The sequence below is a fragment of the Theobroma cacao genome, chromosome 9 (assembly GCF_053813885.1).
Source record: "Theobroma cacao isolate CCN51 chromosome 9, ASM5381388v1, whole genome shotgun sequence".
In the NCBI taxonomy this organism is placed as follows: Eukaryota; Viridiplantae; Streptophyta; class Magnoliopsida; order Malvales; family Malvaceae; genus Theobroma; species Theobroma cacao.
In genome coordinates, this window is record NC_142647.1 from 46,478,122 (window position 1) to 46,501,077 (window position 22,956).

Here is a 22,956-nt window from a genome sequence, read left to right on the forward strand (position 1 = left end):
GCTGGTATCTATGGAAGAGCACTTAAATGCAATATTTAGTCTTGCTTTAGTCATCAACAACGCTTACTGCATTTTTGGTGACAGTGGAGGAACTAACACAAACAGACGGGAGGAGGTTCTCATCGGCTGGTCGTCTCCTCCTGCAGGATGGCTGGCTTTGAATTCTGATGGAGCATATAGAAAATCAATTGAGATGCGGGCTGCAGGTGGTGTATTTTAAGACTCAAGTGGTGAATGGTATGGTGGTTGTGCTATTCGGCCGGGAAAGTGCACGGCACATCGGACTGAGTTGTGGGCAGTCTACTGTGGTTTATATTTAGCATGGGAATTGGGCCATCGGAAGATTGACTTGCAAGTGGACAGTGAGCTAGTTGTGCAAGCCATTACTTCACCCCTATTCCATCCATGTTCTAACTCTGATATAATTCATGTCATTATTCAACAACTACTTCGGCGTCAATGGGAAGTTAGTACGTGACATATCTCTATTAGCTGATTAATTTCAGAGATTTTGTATAGAGAATGATTATTTTATTTTTGATATTCCACCCGTTGAAACTCGAAATTTATTGATAAACGATATGTTGGGGATTTGTTTTCCTCAATTAATTAGAGTGTAAGAATAAAATTTTCAAAGGATTAAATTTAAAGAAAGTTGTAAGTGATAATTTTCTTGAAGATCCCTAGGGGAGAAATTTTCTTGAATTCTATCAAAAGTGTTAGAAAATTTAAAAAACCTTTTAACATAAAAGGATTTTTATTTATACAAATAATAAAACATAATAAAAATAAGAAATAAGAAATAAAGAAGAATTTAACCCAAACATATTTTTTCTTAAAATATAAAAATCCGACGATTGAATCTCTTCAAGGAAATAAAATAAGTGTTTTTCTTAAATATTTTTGCGGTGAAGGAACACTCTTAGTTTTCATTAAAATTGTCGAAAACACTAAAAAAAAAAAGTTTCCAACTTGTAATAATAATAATAATTGAATAAAAATAAAATAATTAAGAGAAACAAAATTAAATATCAAATTAAGGTTTATTTATCAAAATTAAGAGTAAGAAAACACATTATTAATTGATATCATATTTTAAATGAATATGGTGTGGTTTTAATACTTTTTCATATATAATCGTACTTTCAAACTTAACTGTTTTCGTACGTCATAACTCATCGTTTTTAATGAATCTAACTCAAGTAGAGAATCTTATTAAGAAAGATAAATTTATTTGAATGCTTAGTTATATCTAAATAAAAATATTAATAACGATTTCTCTTTTATATTAAAATTTTAAATTCACGCGCACCGACACTTATATATGATGCTTGTAATGTGACGAATGCTTTTTTTTTTTCCACAAATTTTATGGCTGATATTGTTTCTGTCTTCACTGTGATGGACATCACAAACCTAATTTATGTCTCAAAAGACTATGAAAATTCAAATTTTCCTTTACGACAGCCACAACCATGAAACCTCTTTAATTTTACGGATTCCCTAAATCAGCCTTTTCTCTTTTGATATTTTATTGCTAAAAGTGATTGACTTCATTTTTTTGTTTTTTGAAAAGTCACTTCATTTAAATTCTATTAAGGATAATTTTTTTATATAGGATTTTCAGCAAAATTTATGCATTAATTAGAACTTTTTATCTTTTTTATCTTACTCCTATTGAAATACAATTAATTATTATGAAAATTGGAAAAAATTAGAATTTATATTGACTTCGTATAATAACGAATCACTTCAATTCTATTACTTGATTTGCCAGGTATTCTATATAATGGCCTAAGAAAATCTTCAAAATAGGACGAGTTGTTTCATCCAAAGTTTGGGTTCTTGCTTAATATTAATTTAATGGCAATTTAAATAATATTTCATGTGTCAATTAAATTTATCCTTACTTCTAAATGCCTTTTTTTACTTGTGGTTTAGAAAGTAGCTTTTTTCCGCAAATTTTAAGGTTAAGACTGCTTCACATGGGCCGACATATGTACGAAACTTTCGAAGGTTTTTTTACATGAAAAGTAGTACTGATAATTTTTTAAAGATAATTAATAAAAGCTTTCACTCTTTAAAAATCATCTACAATTACTTTATAAGTTAAATCTGGTATAAAAACTTTAAAAAGATTATCTTTTATTAACAACAAGAAATCAAAACTAGGAGGAGAAAGCGGAAATCAACTGCCACGGGAAAGGAAGAAAGCAATCGAAGAAAGAATAAATGAAAAATAAATAAAAAGAGTTGATTATGACTGTCACGGCATGGACAAGGTTTTCTTGGTTAAAAAAGATAAATATATAATATAGAAGCTTTTATAGATATTAGTGTATTAATTAGATTTTTCAACAGCCATAAAAAACTTTTATAGTCATTCTCAATGAAAATTGGTGAGCAACATTAATTGTCGCTTTGTATACATTATTAGAATTATTAAGACCACGGACTAAACGTTGTTCATGCATATAAGGCTCATTGTTTTCATCTGCACGTGTAGTCCAACGTTTCTTTGGAATTAAGCAGACTTAGGTTGGACCTTTTACATGCATAGAAACAAACCAACCGCGTTATGATATCATAATTTATATCAAGAAATTTTCAATTTTAGACTTTCTTTGAAAAAAAAAAACTTCAAACCCAATTTTATATAATATATATATATATATTCAGATAAGGCGAGAGGGAGAGAAAAGTACATATAGTTGGGTAGGTAGCAAAATTGGTGTCTACTATTTTCTTCTCACCTACTTTAACATTACTGCCGACTAAAGTAATCAAAGGTTAATTGAACTTGCTTTATGTAGTTGAATCATTAAGAAAATTTAAATCCTTTGATTTCATTAAAGCAAGTCTTGAAAAATGACCAAAGGAGATTTACAGATGTATAATAAGCTTTTTGGACATGACCTAAGGGACTGGACAAGCTTTCTCTTTGGTCAAGTCAAAAGCTATCTAGGAATGCTTAATTGGTGAGACATCAAACAGTTAATTGGTGGCTGCTTAATTTTCTTAATGCACTTTATTACTTGTAGGTTTTTTACTTCGATTATCATTATTCAAGGGGATAATAGGCGCCACGGCTTGGTTTTGATTAATTTGTTCATATAATTTGATCTTGGTCTTATATATGCGGCTAAGTATAGCCGGCCTGCACATAAAATTTTAATGTCATTGGTTTTACTAATTATATGTGATAACTAAAGTGGGTTGGTGAGGGTCGCGGGATAGGAATTTAGTGGGATAATCATGTTGACAAATCAAAGATCAACGCCTCGGGTGCATATGATATATTATATTTGATGCAATATAAATATATAATATCTATATATTACCACTTAATTATAACATAACATTTCGAAAGTCTTTATATATACATATCCCACAATATTTAAACTTTATAGTACTAGTATAGATGAACTATATATAATTAGAGAAAGATCTTTTTCAATTTCATATCGTTGGCTATGATAATTATGTCGGTTTGTTTTGTATAATTACAGATTAGTTTCTAATCCACAACCCAATTGTTTACTTATTAAATAGAAATGTCTTATGCTTTTTGCAAAACATAATCATTTATATGTTACCTTTTTCCTTGCGCTTTTCGTCCCCTCATCAGTACTATATTTTTCACTGCGTTTGGCTTTCTCTATACCAAACATTTCGGACATGCATTTGCTTGATTTCCTGGTAAAGTTAACCAATCAAAGGAAAAGGAACAAAGCAAACATAAAGTTTGTGGTGCAAAACCAATCCCCCAACTTATGAAGCTTGCCTTAGGGAGGTATACTTGATTTTTTGACAACAACTCTTGAATCTTGGGTTACTTTGCCTTTGATTCCTAAGACTGCACGTTAGAAAATCTGGAATCTTACAAATATTGTCCTCTTTCAAATAGAGTATTATAAAAAAATATCTTTCTCTTCATGCATTTCTTTTTTGGCAATCAAAGCAAAAAATGGATTACATTTAACAGGAAAAAAATGTCAGTATTGTTTGTTTAGTGTCTTGGCTTAAACTTGTGGAAATTAAATGACATAATACTTAAAAAAAATCTTGAATTATTTTAAAAAAATTAAATATTTTTTATTTTTATTATATTTAATTATATTTTTATATTTTTATTTTTAATCAAATAAACTTTTATCTGTTTATGTCACATAATATTGACGTATATTTAATTAATTTATTTATTGATATTTAATTCTCAAAAGCCCAAAAAATTAAGTACAACATAAATATAATCAAAATTAAATATAAGCTGAGCTACCTATCAAACACTCCAATAATATCTTATTTTAGGCTTTTTTTTAACCATGTGTTTCTTGTTTAGATGCAGTTATCTTTGAATACAATAATGCAAAGGTCGTCAAAGCAAGATTCATTGTTCGAGGATCGAATCGGAGGCAATCTTAGCTGGTGCAAGACAATTTGAAATTGAAATTACTATATCTGATGCAGAGCTGTGAATGTTAGTGTGGGCGTTGAATAGATGTGTGTAGGAAAATGTTGAAGTTAATGAAGTCGAGATTGATTGTGCACAAGTGGTGAATTGGGTTCATTTGAAAAGCTATAATGGTGGGTTGAGACATGTGATGGAAGATTGTCGAATGGTTATGGAATATTTGAGCTGTAATTCAATTAATTATGGTAGACGAACGATGAACATGGCAGCCCATATGTTGGCTCATTTTAAGAGGAAGAACAGTTGTGTGGAGAGTATTTGATAATATGCAAAGCAGAGTTAAACAAGTCATTTTGTAAGATTTGAACCAGTTGTATCTATTTGTTGTTAAGCTGGAAGGAAAAAGTCTGTTGCTATATAATGGAAAGCATGTTAGAAAAGTAGTCTTTTTTCTCATGATTTTTGTTTCACCGGATTTTTTTATAAAGAGGTTTTTAATGAAGTTTTTCCTTCGTGTTAATGGTAGTGTTGTGATTATAATATAAGGGATTCTAGTATGTTTGCTTTTTGTGAATTCATATTGTAATGCATGTTATGGTGATGATTACTGAAATTCACCTTTTCTTTAAAAAAAATGCAATGAAATTGATGTGTCCAAAATGGGTTCCACCTTAATGTATCTGCCCTTTTTTTTTTTTCTGAATGGGAGTTACTCCCCTGATTAAAGGTTCCAGACTCTCAAATAAAACCCTCTTTTTTATTTTCCCAATAGATTTGCATGATTAAAAAGGAAAGGACAAACTGTAAATTTACAAGAGTAAATGAACTTCTCCACTGTCTATAATTTCTGTCAATAATTGTAATTTATATCTCCAAGCTTCAACCATGTGGTCACTGACTGCCACATAAAAGTATAAAAAGAATAATTCCAAGTATAATATAAACAAAATCATTGTCTTTTAATGTTTGGGATTTCACTTAGGAGACTTACTCTTAAAAATAAACGGGAAAGTGAGGTGGGAATCATGGAACACAAAATGAGATAATAAAAATATAATTGATCAACGATGAGAGATGAATTATTGCATGAGATTAAGCAAGAAATTTTGTTAGAATTAGGAATAAACACATTTTTTTATCAATATTAATTAATTTGAGGGTTGAATACAGACAACATGATTAATAGAAAAACCAGCAAAGGATTTTTTTGTTGTCTAACTATAATGGGGCAATTAATGAAAATAACCATTTTTTTTGTTATATAAGTCTTTGTCTCTCTACAATGTAAGGTAGGTCTATTTCTTTTGATGACATTATAACATGATAATGACTTCATCATATTTTTGTCTAAACAGAATCATAGAAAATATTAGCCTTTTTCTTCCATTTCTTTTATTTTTCTTTAATACATAGGAGAGAAAAAACAGAACCAAATTAAAAACCCTTCCTAATTATAATTAATCCAAGTTAATTTCAACTGTTTGGTAGCATTAACTGCAAAACATTATGCTATTTTACCCATTAACTTCAGAGCAAGAGACAAAATACGAACAAGGGAGAATCAATAAAAAAAAAAAAACAGGAAACAAGGACAAAACATGGGGTTTTTAGGTCTTGGGACCCTACCCCATGTGGCCTGCAATGTGGCAGTGGTCCTAAGAGCATGGCCCATATAGGGCAGCCAATAAATTAGGACCAAGTATCCCCCACCTAGTAAAACTATACTAACTAAATATTGATAATTATGGGTCCAAATTTCCTGTAAAAACCTCAGAACATTGTCGGTTGTCACATCCACACCCAGCAAGAGATTTCCTCCCCTGATTTTTGAAAGTTTATGGAATATAGTGGGTTTTTTTAGACTATATACTTTTTTAAAATGAGAATTATAAAAGGATTGAATTATAGAGCACAATACATGCCAAAAAAAAAAAAAGGAGAACAGAGTAAGGATAACATATGAGTACACTAACATTAAAATGGGAAGTTTTTCTTGTAGAAAAATAACTAGTTACAAAAGTAATAGGAGTACTTCTTTCCAAAAAACAACAAAAAAGTGATAAGAGTACTTATTTACTCAATTTTCTTTTGAAAAAAATTAATTTTATGTATTTATTTTCAATTTGATATATTAACTTGTGGTGTTAATTTAGTTATTCATTATATAAAATATAAATATGGGTAGCATCAATAATTAACTTGTAATGTTAATTCAGTTATTCGTTATATAATAATATAAATATGGGTAGCATTAATAAATAGCTCGTGACATTAATTTAGTTATTCGTTATATGATAATATAGATATGGATAGCATCAATAGTTAACTTGTGACTTTAATTCAGTTATTCGTTATATAATAATATATATATGGGTAGCATCAATAGTTAACTCGTGATGTTAATTCAGTTATTCGTTATACAATAAGATAAATGGGGAGCATCGATAGTTAACTCTTTATGTTAATTCAGTTATTCGTTATAAAATAATATGGCTATGGGTAGCTTCAATAGTTAACTCATGATGTTAATTCAGTTATTCATTACACAATAATATAGATATAAATAGCACCAATAGTTAACTTGTAACATTAATTTAGTTATTCGTTATATAATAATATAGATATGGGTAGCATCAATAGTTAACTCGTGATGTTAATTCAGTTATTCGTTATACAATAAGATAAATGGGAAGCATCAATAGTTAACTTTTGATGTTAATTCAGTTATTCGTTATATAATAATATAGATATAGATAGCATCAATAGTTAATTCGTGACGTTAATTCAGTTATTTGTTATATAATAATATAGACATGGGTAGTATTAATAGTTACCTCATAACGTTAATTCAATTATTCATTATATAATAATAAAACAGGTATGGGTAATATTCAATAATTAACTCTGATGTTAATTCAATTACTCATTGTATAGTAATATAGATGCATTATCATACCATATCATTCCAATATTACCATAAGAAAAAAAGTAAAATACCTTGACTCTCTTAAGTTTTGATCGAAATTATATAAAAGTTCATTAGTTTTTAAAATGAACACTCCGGTACAAGAAAATATTTTTTGCTGGACATATAGGTCCAACCATTAGTCAACCATTAGTACTTTCGTCAACTTGCTGATGTGATAAAGGTAAAATGATAAATTTGACACTTGATTAATTTTTATAATTATAATTATATAATTTTATTATTTGTTATTAATTAAAAAAACTCCCCATTAGGGAGCACCAAGGGAGCCTCAAATCGAGCTCCCAAGGGGAGCACCAGATCATCTGTGCTCCCCTTTCTTGGGGAGCTGGGGAGTATCGATCGGTGTTCTTTATTTTTTTTTAATTTTTTAAAAAATATAAAAATAAAATTTTAAATTAATAAAAAATGTATTCTAATTTTTTATTATTTTTGTTAATGGTATTCTTAGTGCTTGTTTGGCATAGCTTTTTTTCAGCTTATCTACCTCTTAAAAGCAAAAGTCAGACCAAATATAAATTTTAAAAAGCTCTTAAAAAAAAAGTAGCTTTTTTTAAAGAATAATTTTTTTTAAAAAAAAAGCTTTAGGAAAAACTGCTGTGAGGAGCTTTTTCTTATCTTTTTTTTTAAATGCAAGAGAATTTTTATTTTTATTTTAAAAATATCTTTATCTATTAAAAATAATTACAATATTACCCTCTTAAAAAAATACATTTTACGATAATTTTAATCAAAATTATAACTTATAAAAAAAAATTTACCAAACAACTTCAGCTTAATTTTAAAAACTATTATTTTTCATAAAAGTTTTGTAATAGCTTTTAAACTAAAAAAAAACCAAGCCAAACAGGCAATCTTGGAGCAGAATGTTCATTTCGAAAATTAATAAACTTCCATGTAATTTCAATCAAAACTTAATAAAATAAGAGTATTTTACCTTAAGAAAAAAGCTATGAAAATGCTATATGTACTTTCCATGATTCTGATACCAATCCGATTCGCTTAATGAGCTAAACATGTTTGGTATATTTAACATATTTGTCATAAGATTATAAAAAGTATAATTATTAGTGATAAAAAAATTCATAAATCGATAAAAACAAAATATTAAAATTGTTAAGAAATTGGTTTGGCTTTAGCTATTTTTAATAATAAAGAGGTAAAAAAGCTTCTCACATGTGCCAAATTATTTTTTATTATTAACGTGTGAGTCCGTAAGTATATCTAAACGTGAATAAGACATAATTAAATGCCATAATTTTTTTTTCTAAATTGGCAAAATTAAAAAAAAAAAAGGAAAAAGAAGGGAAAGGGGTAGGTGTGAGATTTGACCGAACCACCTCCGCACACACACCATCCTCTCAAAGGCTCTTCTCTCTACCTTTCTTAATATAAATTCCCCTCTCGTCTTCCTTTCCTCTCAGCTTGACGTTCCCTTCTCCGAGAGAACACCAAGCTTTCCATCAAAAGAAAAAAAAGAAAAAAAAAATAGTCTGTTTACTCTTTCCGTTCTTTCCTCTCAATTTGATATATTTTCTGAAAGGAAACACATTATTTTGATTATAAATATGCAGGCGGTTTCTCCTACACAAAATCTTAACTCTTCTATAATTCGGCCGTCGAAGCCTCGGCTCAACCAGCTAACTCGGTTCGCCGTTCGCTGCGTCCACCGGTCTGATTCGGTCCAATTCCCCAATGGAGTCGGTTCAAGCCGCGCCGATTGGCAAAGCTCCTGTGCCATCCTTTCTAGCAAAGTCTTTTCTCAGGACCAAGGTTCCGGTGACAAATCCACTCCTCCCTCCGCTTCGGACCACCTCGCCCCCGCCGTTAACGGCCACAAGACCTCCATCGATCTCAACCTAGTCCCAATCGACAAAAACAACAAGCCTCAACCACCTTCCCCACTGCCTCCACAAAAACCGCTAACCATCACCGACTTGTCCCCGGCTCCGATGCATGGCTCTCAGCTGCGCGTAGCCTACCAGGGAGTACCTGGCGCGTACTCCGAAGCTGCTGCGGGAAAGGCTTATCCTAACTGTGAAGCCATCCCTTGTGACCAGTTCGAAGTCGCGTTTCAAGCAGTTGAGCTTTGGATCGCCGACCGAGCCGTGTTACCAGTGGAAAACTCACTCGGCGGCTCGATTCATAGGAACTACGATCTACTTCTCCGGCACCGCCTCCACATCGTCGGCGAAGTCCAACTCCCAGTCCACCACTGCCTGTTAGCTCTCCCAGGAGTCCGCAAAGAGTACCTTACGCGTGTCATTTCTCATCCACAAGCTCTCTCCCAGTGTGAACACACACTCACCAAACTCGGTCTCAACGTCACGCGCGAAGCTGTCGACGACACAGCCGGAGCGGCGGAGTACATCGCAACCAACAACCTTCGCGACACCGCCGCCATAGCAAGCGCACGCGCCGCGGAACTCTACGGACTCCAAGTCCTTGCCGATGGAATCCAGGACGATTCGGGAAACGTCACGCGCTTCGTCATGCTAGCTCGGGAGCCAATCATCCCGCGTACGGATCGGCCATTTAAAACGAGCATCGTTTTCGCGCACGACAAAGGGACGAGCGTGCTTTTCAAAGTGCTGTCTGCGTTTGCGTTTAGGAACATCAGCCTAACGAAAATCGAGTCGCGGCCGCACCGCAACAGGCCGATCCGGTTGGTCGACGACGCCAATGTGGGAACTGCCAAGCATTTTGAGTATATGTTTTACGTGGATTTCGAAGCGTCGATGGCGGAGGTCAGGGCCCAAAACGCGTTGGCTGAGGTCCAGGAGTTCACGTCATTCTTGAGGGTGTTGGGAAGTTACCCCATGGATATGACGCCATGGTGCCCCTCAAGGGAAGATTAGCAAATCCCATGGAAATAAACAAAAAAGTAAAAAAAAAAATCATTTGCACAAAAAAGAGAAATTGGGGAAACTAATTTTAATTTTACTTTTTTATTTGTTTTTTTGTTATTATGAGAATTTTTAATTCATCAATGGATTCAACAACAAGCTAAAAAAAAAAAAGAATTGTTGTTGTTATTGTTGTTGTTGGGTAAATATTTTTATAATATAGTTGATTAAGTCCTTCCCAAAATTTTTCTTTGTTTCGTGTAAGAATGTGAATACCATCGCAAACTCAATCTTTCTTCCTCTTGTTTTATAAACCCTTCTTTTGTTCTGTATGTTAATAATTCTTTGGGGACCATGATGGCAATGTTGAAAGGAACTTGAAATCTAGAACAGCTTTACTGTTACTATGATTAAGTCAATTGTTGTATGCTAAGAAGGGATTTCTTTTTTCCCTTTTGATAATTTGGGGAGGATGGGATCTGAACTTGTAAACACAACTTCTTCAAAACTAATATCTTAATTATCAATTAAATTACATATCAGTCAAGCTACAAAATAAATATATCAATTAAAGTGTTGTCATGGTCAAGTCTGATTGTCATTAATCTCTGTTGTGGGAACAAGGGTATTATTCCAATTCCTTGTTGACAAATTCCATAGTCCTCATTTTAATCTGTTTGGTAAGAAAATAGCAAATATGATTATGAAACCTAATCATATTTATTTTTCATTTTGCTTTCCTTTTAGAGAAAAGGTTATGCTTCAATTACATAACTGTGTTGGCTATGATAGAACCACAGCCAACCCTATCAAATTTTAAACAAAAAAGAAACTATGAGTTAGGAAGCAAAGGCCTGGGTAGTGGGTAGTTGCCATGCCTTGCCACCAGAAACGCAAAAAAAAAAAAAAAAAAATGCACTAGTTGTCATATTAAAGTTTTAATATTCCAACAAATTGATTATTTTAATTGGTATCAATAGATCTGATTCGCTTTCTTTTTTAACAAATCAGATTGCATGACAGCATTATACACTTAAACACTGAATAATTAAGTAGCTTGGTCCCCTTCACTTTTCTATCCTTTGGATGGCCATTACCAAACCTAAAAGACCTAGCTTTCTTTTTTTTTTTTTTTTCTATATTCATATTCTAATTCTAATCATAGAAATGTTGCTAATCTTGAGCACAACTAATAATTTATTTTTCAAAATTTTCAGGGTATTTTTGAAGTTGAAGTGTCTCTGTTGAGATTTGAGTTAATTATATTCTTTGTTTATCATTTGTTACTCACAAAAGGATTTTTAGGAAAATAGATCGACTTACATGTCGAAAATTTTTTTACTTGAGGTTTTTTCGCCAATTCTTAACAAAAAAAGAAAAAGAAAACTTTTTATCTCATCTAAAATCTTCATGAAAGTTTCACATTAGATAAATGGAAGAACGCAAATAATGAAAGTAACATAATGATATGGTAATGGAATTAATAAATTATGAAATAATTGGATTAATTTTCATTGTCTATCCATCATTCAATCTTAAATTTAATTGTTTTCAACATCCGTATATATATATATCACTTACCAACCTATGAGTGTTTTTTCTTGTTTCCTGCTTTTCCACCTACCAACTAAATGAGGTTGAAATTTCATGGTAAAGCAATTTGTTTTCTCCCTTAAAATAAATTCCCAAGAGCTTAAGTCATTTTCATCAAATGCCATACAACATAAGTAAAAAAAAAAAGAAAACTTTGTTTGATATCATCTGTCAATGTTACCCTTTCTATGCAACCAATCAAGACAAATTTCAATAAAGATTTTATGATTTATCATACCATACCATAGATATTTACTAACAAAAATCAGTAAAAGTAAAACCCAATCAGGGAAAAAGTTGGGGAGGAGAAAGTGTGACTATTATAACACACTAAAAGCACTATTATAATGAGGAAATGATTATTGAAAATGAGATATCGGAGTCATTATTTGTTTTGTTAATATAATAATAATTAATGAGAAATTAAGAAAACATGAAAAGGGGGGAAAAAAGAGAAGAAATAAGAGGAGGGGTTTGGTGAGGATTGGCAAAGGGGAGAGCATGATGGGAAAATGGGGTGTGGTAGGTGGAGATGTGCCCTTTGCTAAGTAGTTGAAAGCTACTACACCCTTCTTCCCCACATTTAGTGACGATCCCCTCACCTCCCGCTTACGTACGTCGGCATTTCCTGGCCGGTTATGGGCTCATGGCTGTCCCCACTTGCTCCTCTTTCTTTCATTATTACTGCTCTTTCTCTCCTCCTCCACGTACCCGACACTCCTTTATCATACGTACGTTCCTTTATAAGTAGAAATTCAATTTTATTTCGGTATCACGTGAAATTTATATGAATGTATATCAAGTCGATCCTTTTCTATTTCGAAATTTATTTTATGTAAGTTACGTAAAACTGTTAAGATAGTTAAATTAGGATAATTACGTTAATATGATATTACAAGATTACAATTATAATATTGTTAATTCCATTCTTTTTAATAAAATAAATAATTTATAATACAAAATCTCTCATCTTGTAATAAAATTCGTGATTGTTAAGAAAGATCATCTTTTTTTTTTATTTTGAAATAGATCTTTTAAATAAAAAATTTAATGATTGTGATTTTGGAAATCTTAAAGTTAATGATTGATTTTAACAAAGGAGTTAGAAACGGTGTGCATGTTCTACCAACGTAAAAGTTTAAGAGAACAAAAGGTTGAAGGACCAAATGGGATTAGTTTTTCAAAAAATTTCTTATTGGATAAAACAAAAATAAACATTAAATTAATTGTATTGGGACATTTAATATATAAGACATATAATCAATATATAATTAATCCTCATAATATATATATATATATTAATCAATGTAAAAAAATCTACTTATAATCAAGGACGGAGTTAAAGAAATGGCGATCGTCACTCCTCACTTTTTAATTTTTTTTATTGTTATATGTGTAAAATTTAAAATATAAAATATAATTATTTTTATCATTATCCTTTAAATATCTTTCATATAAAATCTTGAATTCACCATTACCTATAACTCAAGCCATTAAAATGCTCAAAAATCTGGACATTAAATCTTGAAATAAAAAATCAAAGACGAGGTAAGTTGATTAATAGACAATTTCATAAAATTAAACAAAAAAAAAAAAGAATTATGAATGCATGCCCATAATATGATATATGATACATGCAAGGAAGGAAACAGAGCCAGCAAAAGAAAGAAAGCCCTTTCCTGGATCTGTTTCTTAAACCTTAATCTTTTATAAATAAACCAAGTTTATTGATAATACACGTGACGACCGTCGGGAACCAAATAAATAAGTTGTTCAACCAATATTTTGTTACCCAATGTGACAGTGTCAGAAATAAATCTCTACCAAACTTTCGCAGCCTCATCTTATCTCTCGATTAGAATTTATACATACATACATACATGTATAAACTAGATCTCCCTCACCAAATAAATCTGAGCCTTCACATGCAATAATTACTACTTCTTTTTTCTTTTTATTTCGTGTGTATGCAGCTCGGGATAATGAAAGCAGTAGGCAAATAATTACGTACATATGGGGACCATATTTCTATGCATGTTTTTGACTTGTTTAATACAAATACCAATCATTACATGCTACATAAGCGGGACTCCCATGTGACCAAACATGTGTTCTGTCACAAGAAGGACAATTATGTGTAGAAATAACATCATCTTCTTTGTATTTTATATATATATATATATATTACTTTCATGTATATTAAAAATTTAGTTTAATATTTTGAAAAGCACTTGAATTATTGAAAAAATTTAAATGAATGTTTATTCTTCATTACATTTAATCAAATTTTTATATTTTTATTTTCAATCAAATAAACTCTTATTATTAACGGTTGATGAATTATATTGATCAAAATGTCAATTATTATTTTTATGTCACGTGATGTTGATGCGGGAGTTAAAAATATTATATGGTTATATCATAATATCATATCATTATTTATTATAATATGTCTGTATGTCACATCAATATTATATGATATACAATAATAAATAAAAATTAATCAATCATTAAATTAAGTTTAATTTATCAAAAGTAAAAATATAAAAACTTGAATAAATACAATAAAAAATAAAAAAATTAAAATTTTTTAAATAGTTAAATTTTTTTTATATATTGCACCTGAAATTTTGATTTTTGTATATTTTATATTATAACATTCAAAACTTTATATAAAGTATTAATGTAGAAATAACTTTTTCTATAATTATTAAAGATATGTTTTTTTGTTTAATGATAAATTAAAAAAGAAGGGGTCTTGTAGAGTGAGTACGGAAGCATGGGTTGAAATAAATCCGTAACTCTTTAATTGATGGATGCCAGTTGCTTTAGCCAGCAAAGAAAAAGCTAGAAGACAAAGCAAACAAAACGGGACCAAAATTTCATCACATGTCTTAATAGCCTTGTTAGACTAGTCTTCAACTTCCTACCGTTTGAATATTTCGTCATTATCGACTGTCTTCTTGGGCATCTACCCTGGCGCTGGCACACCTTTCTTTACCTCCCCCAGGCTTCTTTTCTTTTGTTTTATCCAACTAAACATGTGCCTGCTCACCAATATCCACAGATCATCTACATTATTTTTATTTTAGCACATGTTTAACTTAAGTGGCAAGGGTGAGGTATGGTAGTATAAATAAATATTTTATGCTTAAACGGCAATGCTTCCTCTCTTCATCTTTTTCAGTGTTTGCTTTCCATGGAGGATCGACTATCACAATAAGCTGAAATTTTCAGTATAAACATGAAGCTATAACTATTTTTTTTTTCCCCTTTAGAAATGGTAAAGAGTCAAGTTAGAAAAAGCATAGATATTTGAATTCATCAAAACTTGCTTCTAAAAGGCAAGCTAATTACATTCAATGTGGTGTACATATTAGCCTGCAGCCTCTGCCGCAAATACCATTGTAACCTTTCAGGCAATTAAAACTTGAGAGCCGATTGTCGACTCAAGTGCGGACAGAATTGAATGATTAACCCAGAAGTTGTTGAAAATTGAATGCACCAAGTTTGTAATGGTATTGTCTATATCTATGTTAACCTAATGAGACCCTAATTCATACTTAGAGGTTGAGCAATCGGTTAAATTAATTAAAAATTTTCAACAACCGACTTCATTTATTTTCTTAAGGGATTTAATCGAATCTATTTACTTTGACTCTTAACTAGTTAATTAATTGACTTTAGTCTGGTAATTTAGTTTTAACAGACTTAATCGACTTTTTTTTATTTTTTAAAATTTTTAACTTTTCAATTTACCTAATAATTTATTTTGAAATAGTATTGACATTATATTTTTTATGGTTAATATAAGTGCTTTGATATTAAAAGAAAAGGATACAAAACATTTTCATATTAAAATAAAATGAATTAGTGACATAAGTTTTTTACATAATAAAATAGAATTTACTCCACTACCAATTCAAGAAGCATGATTTTTACATATATCTATAAGATTAAAATGACGATGGTTGACATTTTAGTAATTGCTTCAAATAAAAAAGGAAAACGAAGTAGTGAATGAAATAGGATTTTTTTGTGAAAAAATATTATTATAGAAGTTATTAAACTATTTTTTTGAAAAACAGTATGAAATTATTTAAATATAAATCTTATTTGATGTGTTGATTTGAAATCTTAATTCTTAACATAAAACTAAAATTATCCTAATATAAATTATAGTGAACTTAGTATTAAAGATTGAGAGATTTTAAGAATTAAATAAAAAGTTCTTAATTAGTTAATTACTCGTTTAGATTTTATGTGGGTGGTTTATAATTCTTGTAAGTGATTTGTTCAAATAAAACAAATTGCTTAATAAATAAAAATCTTTCACATTTTTGAATGAATAAGTGAGACGATGATCAAATATTTTGTAAATAAATTTTGATAAAAAAATCATGTAACTAATTTTATAAATATTAGTTTTGTATTTTGTTTAATTTTTTTATAAGTGTTTTATATTATTATATCAATGATATCAATGTTTAAATAAAGATATATATAAAAGTATAAATTGGTTTTTTTTTGTATTGGGAAGTTGAATATTGACATGGATTATATATTTATATGCATAAAAGTAAATAAATAAAATTTGAAATCAATAAAAAAAAACTAATGAGATTATATGATGCTTGTCATTTGTTTGCTGCAATCTAAGCTATTAATTTATATATGCAAATGATGAAACTGTGTGAGTAAGATACATGCAAGACTTACCTTAAAAAATAGTGTATATAAAGTCGACTAATTTGGTTAACAATCTTAAAATTTTTTTAATCGAACTAACCTAACTTAATCAATTTAATTGATCCCTTAATCGAATTAATCTTTTTAACTGACTTAACATAGTCCAATTAACCAACTTTTGTAAATTAAGTCAATTTTAATCAACTTTTATTCACCCTTATTTGTAATTAAAAAAAAAATTGTTGTACATGATTTTTAAAGCCCCAAACATTTTCAACTCTTGATTCTAATGTCACACGTACATTTATTAAAGTCTTACACATAATTAGTAAGTGAATAAGTGATGTTGTTTCGAGTTTCCTCAGTGAATTTTTTATTAATTAATGTTAATTTTAAATGCACGATTTTAATGAGATAAAATACATTTTGTTAGACCTAAAATCTGACCAACCTATCTACCATATGATACTATATATATACGTTTTTATCTTGGAAAGAACAAAGTTGTCCCCAATTATATTTTTTCTCTTCTCCTTGATTTGTCCACATAAGCCATCACACGTGCATGAGAAAACTTAATACAATTTTCCATAATAAAATCAGTGTTGAATCCAGGTTAAGTCCCACATTAGAAATTGACTCCAACACTCTTTACAATATTGTTTTAGGGTCAAAACAACAAACAACCCGGAGGTCATTCAAACAGAAGAAATAAATAAAAGCAAATTGTGATATATAACCAACTCGATAAGTCTATTTAAAAAATATTTTTTAACATAAAATTAATTATTTTCATTCAACTTTTATAATGATTTGGTAAAAATACTTTTAAAATTATTTTAGACAAATTAAATGCTTTCGATTTTTTTCTCTCCCATCCGTTTGTTATGTTTTTCATTTTTCTCTCTCGCCATTCAACTTTCTCTAATTCTACCACCATCACTATTTCTCTGTCTATGTCTTGTTATTTCGTCATATCGTCATTAAGCTATAAACTAAAGAGCATGACATGGCAAGTAATAACATGTTATTGGGTTTATTGGTTTATGTTCACAAAACTCTTTCTATCGATTTCTTGCTATCTTGCCATATCATCGTTGGTCTACAGACTAAAATCATGACATGATGAGTAACAATATGTTCTTGGATTTATTAGTGTTGAGTTTTTTAGTGATTCAAGTGTGGTAGAATATGCTTTGACGTATAACAAAATGATTCATGTCTTGACGTGTAACATCAATAGAAAAAAAGAAGCTATGGAGTGTAATATCTGGTGTTGAAGCTTTGACTTTGGCGTATAACATTTGCTACTAAAGTTTTGTTGTGTAACATTTTCTGCTAAAGTGTGTAACATTTACTTAGACTTGCAGTGTCGTTTTATTTTTCTTTTTTTGTTATTTTTATTGTAGATAGATCTCAGATTTGTAGTTTTTGATATTTTGTGGTTATATATATATATATATATATGAATGAAGGTGAGAGAGTTTTTTGCTCTAAAGTTGTTAATCCTTTACTCTATTCGACTTCTTCTTTTTCTAAAAATTTTCAAAATTCTTATTTTTTTACAAAATTTTCTTGAAAAATTAACAATTGGTTTACATTCACAAAATTCAAAAGTTGATGGGTTAAAATTATAAGTGAAATGAAATCTGTAAATTAGAACATTGCACAGAATTGCTACACACCATATATGCATCAAACAACTCTAATGCACTTGGCGTGCAATAAATCTATTAAATATAGCATGACGTATAACAACATGTTTTTGTACATGCTTATATGTAACAACATTTTTTTCAAAATAATGTGCAATAAAATTTTTTTAAGTATGACGTGTAACAACATTTTTTGAATATAATGTGTAACTTGCTCCTTTGTATGTCGCTACAACATAAACTCTTAGAATCAAAATGTGCAAAAAAAAATTTCAATTGTAATAATATTTTTTTGAACATGCGTGTAATAACAATATTTTTTAAACATAACTTGTAACTTGATCTCTATCTTTATATTTCACTAAGAAATAAACTCTTAGAGTTAAATATCTTAATCAAATAAAATTTAAAGTGAAAAAAGAATTTGACATGGAAAGGAAGATATATTGAAAAGTTATTTAACCTCATCGTTATTGTTGGGATGAAATAGATTTGGACAAAAAGATATTATTTAAAATTTTTAAATTTGGATAATTAGTATTTAGGGTTATTTTATTTGTTACATTTCTTGTAATCATAAAAAAAATTAATGTGTAACAATTATTTTTTCAACATGAAATAACATTTTTTCAACACATATGTTTGAATATGAGAAAGTTTTATTGAGGGTAATTTTGTTTAAAAAAATTTTCTCTTAATTAAAAACAGTTAAAATTTTTTAAAAAATAATTTTAAAGACATCTTATCTTTAAAGACTAAAAAAAATTATCCCAACAAATAATGCGGTACTAAGTTAAAAGAAATTTCACTATAACGCTTCGCTCTGCACCTTAACAACAAATTAACAAATAATTGGCAATGCAAGGATTTTAGTTATTAAAACTTAGAACAAAATAATATCTTTAAAGTAAAAGGAATTTTATAGGGCTGGACCTTTATCAGAATAATTTGTGGATCACATTTATCTGTCTCTATTCCTACCATAATGTCCTCGAAATTTGTGTTGGCGTGTTTCACAGGGTATAGAAATAGAAATATTCATCCATTAAGATACCAAGCAGAAAGGTATATATATTTCTGAAGTAGAAAGGTTTATGAGAAAAACATTATTCCAAATTGGAGGGGTTCACACTCCCCGCCCAACAAACTCATTGAAGGCGTTCACACCCCCCCTCCCTACAAACTCATTGAAGGGGTCTCTATTGGTGTCTTGACCCTTGCCCCTTGACCACAAAACTCACCAACCTTACTAGAAGCTCAAGCTCAAGCTAAAAGCTAAAGCTCAAGACTTTTTGAGAAGCTGCATTGATCCTTCTCTTTCAATGTTTTTTGCACTTTCAAGGCTTGTTCCTTTGCTTCTCTTCATCGTCATCCTCCAAATGTCCATTTTCTTTGGTCAACTAATAAACCCACTCTTTTTTTGTCATTTAAATTTTGGTCTCTTCGTTGTCTAGCACTCTAGCTCACCCTTTTTTTTTTATGGATATAACATCCACAGTTTAATATCGAACAATCATTGTGTCATGTCAATACAATTGATTTCAGCCTTGCACCAACTTGATTCATTTCATGAATCATGACTTTAGAGGAAAATTCCAGAAAAGTTTCTAATATACCATTGCAAAAATTATTCATGGATTTCCATAAAAGTTCCTTGTTTTATTGTTACAAGAGGAATTTTCAAGAATGGGGAACCTACATGCTTTACAAAATAGCCCTGGTGTCACCAGACCAAGCAGTGAAGATCACAACTATTTTCATACTCACAATACCTAAAAAGCCCCCCAGATTTTAGATCAAGAGTGCCTACAAAACTTCACATGATTGCCTTGTGAAGTTTATGTGCCAAAGTGGCAATTCCCAAAATAGAAATTGAGTAGCATTTTAGTCTCTCTCCAACTAGTTCAACATTGCCCTGCACCACATTTATTTCAACAACTTCTTGTCGAAAGGATTTTGCTTGAACCAAACTTACTTCTTTTCCACATCAACTTGCTGCCCTTCCCCCCCTATCTCTTTATGCTTTCATCATCAGACACAGACACAAAAGTTATTGCAGCAAAGAAACGCCTTACCTAAACTTGATTGTGAAACAATTAATTAGGGTCCTATTCAAAATTAGTTGATGGGTTTTACCAACTTCAGATTTTTTAAATTTGAACACTGCTAATTAATGAACTGTAATCTCAATGGAAGATAGACATTGTACAGTGATTGATTAACCAACTTTGGTATTGCAATCTCCAGCTATTTTGTTTTATTAATGCAAATTCAAAATCTAACAAGCCCTGTGACCTCAGAAATCGAAGGAGATTCTTATTATTCCTACTGCTTGAAAAGGTACATACCTTGGTGTATAGCAAGATTTCAGAAGGAAGGGGGGCTTGCTTTCAAATTATTGAAATAAGGAGTAATTTTTATGCTTCAAGAGTAGGCTAAACTGCAGTCTTCTTTTCCAAGTTGAAACAATGCATCTAACTTTTTAGGCAGCAATGTTACATTAACTAAGCCAAGGAAGTAGAATCTTTTATATTGCAAAATGATAACAATTTGGCCTTTACATATATGTCTATACGTGTATGCATATATATATATATATATGTGTGTGTGTGTGTGTGTCTATTTTTATATATACAAACATACATGTACAAACGTATTTGATTGACATCATTACTCCATCTTAAAACCAAAAGTTGAGTGAAAATATATACATATTCTTTTGACGGCATTAGATATCAGATTGAGCCCAATTTGTTATACTAAGCTCTTAGGCCCAAATGAGGCTGAAAATGTCTTGGATCCAAAAATGATAGATAGCTTTGTCAAGGCCCAACACTCTGGTCCAATCCAATCGTAATCTGATTCTCTTGTACTTTGGGTTTCAAAATTTGATTAAAAATGTTAAAGTATTCATTATTTTTTTAAATACTCTAACTTAAATCTTTTGAACTTTAATATATCTCATTGGTGATGTGGAATTGTACAAAGGGAGGGTTTGCCGACTTTCAAATGACTTAATGGTTGACAGAAAGGCAAATCTTAGAGCATAAATGATGAAATGATATCACTTCACAATAAAAGAGGGGGAAGAGCAAAGGAAATGGTCTTTATTTTTTAGGCCATTTAAGATTATTAAATTCAAAAAATATGAATCATGTTGAGAGTGGGATTTGAACCCACGCCCTTTCGGACCAGAACCTTAATCTGGCGCCTTAGACCAACTCGGCCATCTCAACGTCGATTACAAGTGTTCGAATGACAGATAAATGTTTCTTGTATCTCAGATTCAGCTGCAATCTGGCAACCTCCCTTTTAACTTTAGCAAGCACGAGGAATCAATGGTCATGTACTATATATATTCGCATTCTGGCGAAAAATGAAGAAACAGTAAAAACCAACTAATTAGTGGCCCAATCAGTGAAGCCTACCAACCCAATTGGGTGTCAGAGGAGTGCAAACCTCACTACCATTTTGCTTTGCACAGGAGAATCCATTGTCTCTTAAACAAGTACACGAGTTGAAGGACTCTGATATTTTGGCAGCCATCAAAGCAGCCTTTCTCTCTTGAAAATGAAATTATGTGGTTTAATTGTCTGCTACTACTATCATACTAAGCGCACGGAACCATAGCTACCCAGAGACACCACAAAGATTGGGTTAAATGAACTCAAAGCTGGTGCATGCGTTACAGTATTTAGCAAAGAAAATTAATTTGCTGGTTTTGAGTTTTGACTGTAATAAGAAAAAGCTTCAAGTCAGCTTGGATTTGACAGCACATTATGCGAGATTCTTTAAGCAATTTACCAGAAGTATAGTATAGTTGTTTGATGAGTATTTCAGAGTGACTTTCTGGTCACTCACTGGGTAGGTGTCATATCTGTGCGTGTAGGTGGGTCAGAGAAATCGCCCAGGTGTTTCCACCATCTCCAAGTATTTGTTGTTTCTATCTACAAGCCTACTACTAGCAAAAAAAAAAAAAAAGAAAAAGGATGGTGCACTTTAATGATTAATATTATCATACTTATCTGTTATGTCTATTACATCCACATTGTAATTGATCTCTAGCAAGTAGAAATGGCCCCCTTCCCCTTCTCATGGCAAAAACTGGCCTTCGGTGTGTATGATCAGTTCAACTTCTACCTAGTAACAAACAACTATTAAGAAAGGCTTGGATTGACAACTTGCCAAAGTTTATCCTTTCTGGGTTTAATGACATTGAGGCTCTGATGATTAAGAGGGCTTAGATCATAACTTAGCCTTACTCTTCGCAATGATCCAAGTTAATGTGTTTATGTTTCTAAAGATAATTGATGACATCTCAAACCTATCACTTATTGTTTAAATTTAAATTACTTGCCATTTATAATTTTAAATTTAAATTATTACTAGTGATTGACTTGAACTTTTATATAAAATTTTAAGAATCAATTCATATCAAATCAAATGTAGGGGAGGATATAACATAATCCTGAAGTGTTTTAAAGGGTAAATCACTTAAGTTGCCACAAAATCCGAACTCTTTTTGAGTGTTACTCGTTAGGCTGTAGCTACTGCATATATCTGGTTAGATATTTGCTGTCAAACTCAAAGGCTTTCATGACTTCTAAAACTAGCAATATCTGCTGGTTTTTTAAAGTCCATGCATGAGGATAAAGAGTGTCAGTCTTACTTTGGTTGGGCATACCCACAGGCCACAAAGAGATGAGGTAGAAAAGAAAGACCTTTTTTATACAATGAGGGAGGGGAAAGGAACCAAAAAGCTGGAAAATGGTG

At 30.7% G+C, this 22,956-nt stretch overlaps 1 protein-coding gene and 1 non-coding gene across 2 annotated transcripts; one reads left to right on the forward strand and one right to left on the reverse strand.

Moving 5' to 3' along the window:
• The first annotated feature begins 8,720 nt into the window (after positions 1–8,720).
• On the forward strand, positions 8,721–10,490 carry LOC18590394 (arogenate dehydratase/prephenate dehydratase 6, chloroplastic-like). Its single transcript, XM_007015879.3, has one exon. The coding sequence runs from the start codon at positions 8,969–8,971 to the stop codon at positions 10,256–10,258; it is 1,290 nt and encodes a 429-aa protein (XP_007015941.1). The 5' UTR covers positions 8,721–8,968; the 3' UTR covers positions 10,259–10,490.
• Positions 10,491–21,338: 10,848 nt separating this feature from the next.
• On the reverse strand, positions 21,339–21,419 carry TRNAL-AAG (transfer RNA leucine (anticodon AAG)). The gene has a single exon. It is a non-coding gene; the product is annotated as a tRNA-Leu (tRNA).
• Between the last annotated feature and the right edge of the window lie 1,537 nt (positions 21,420–22,956).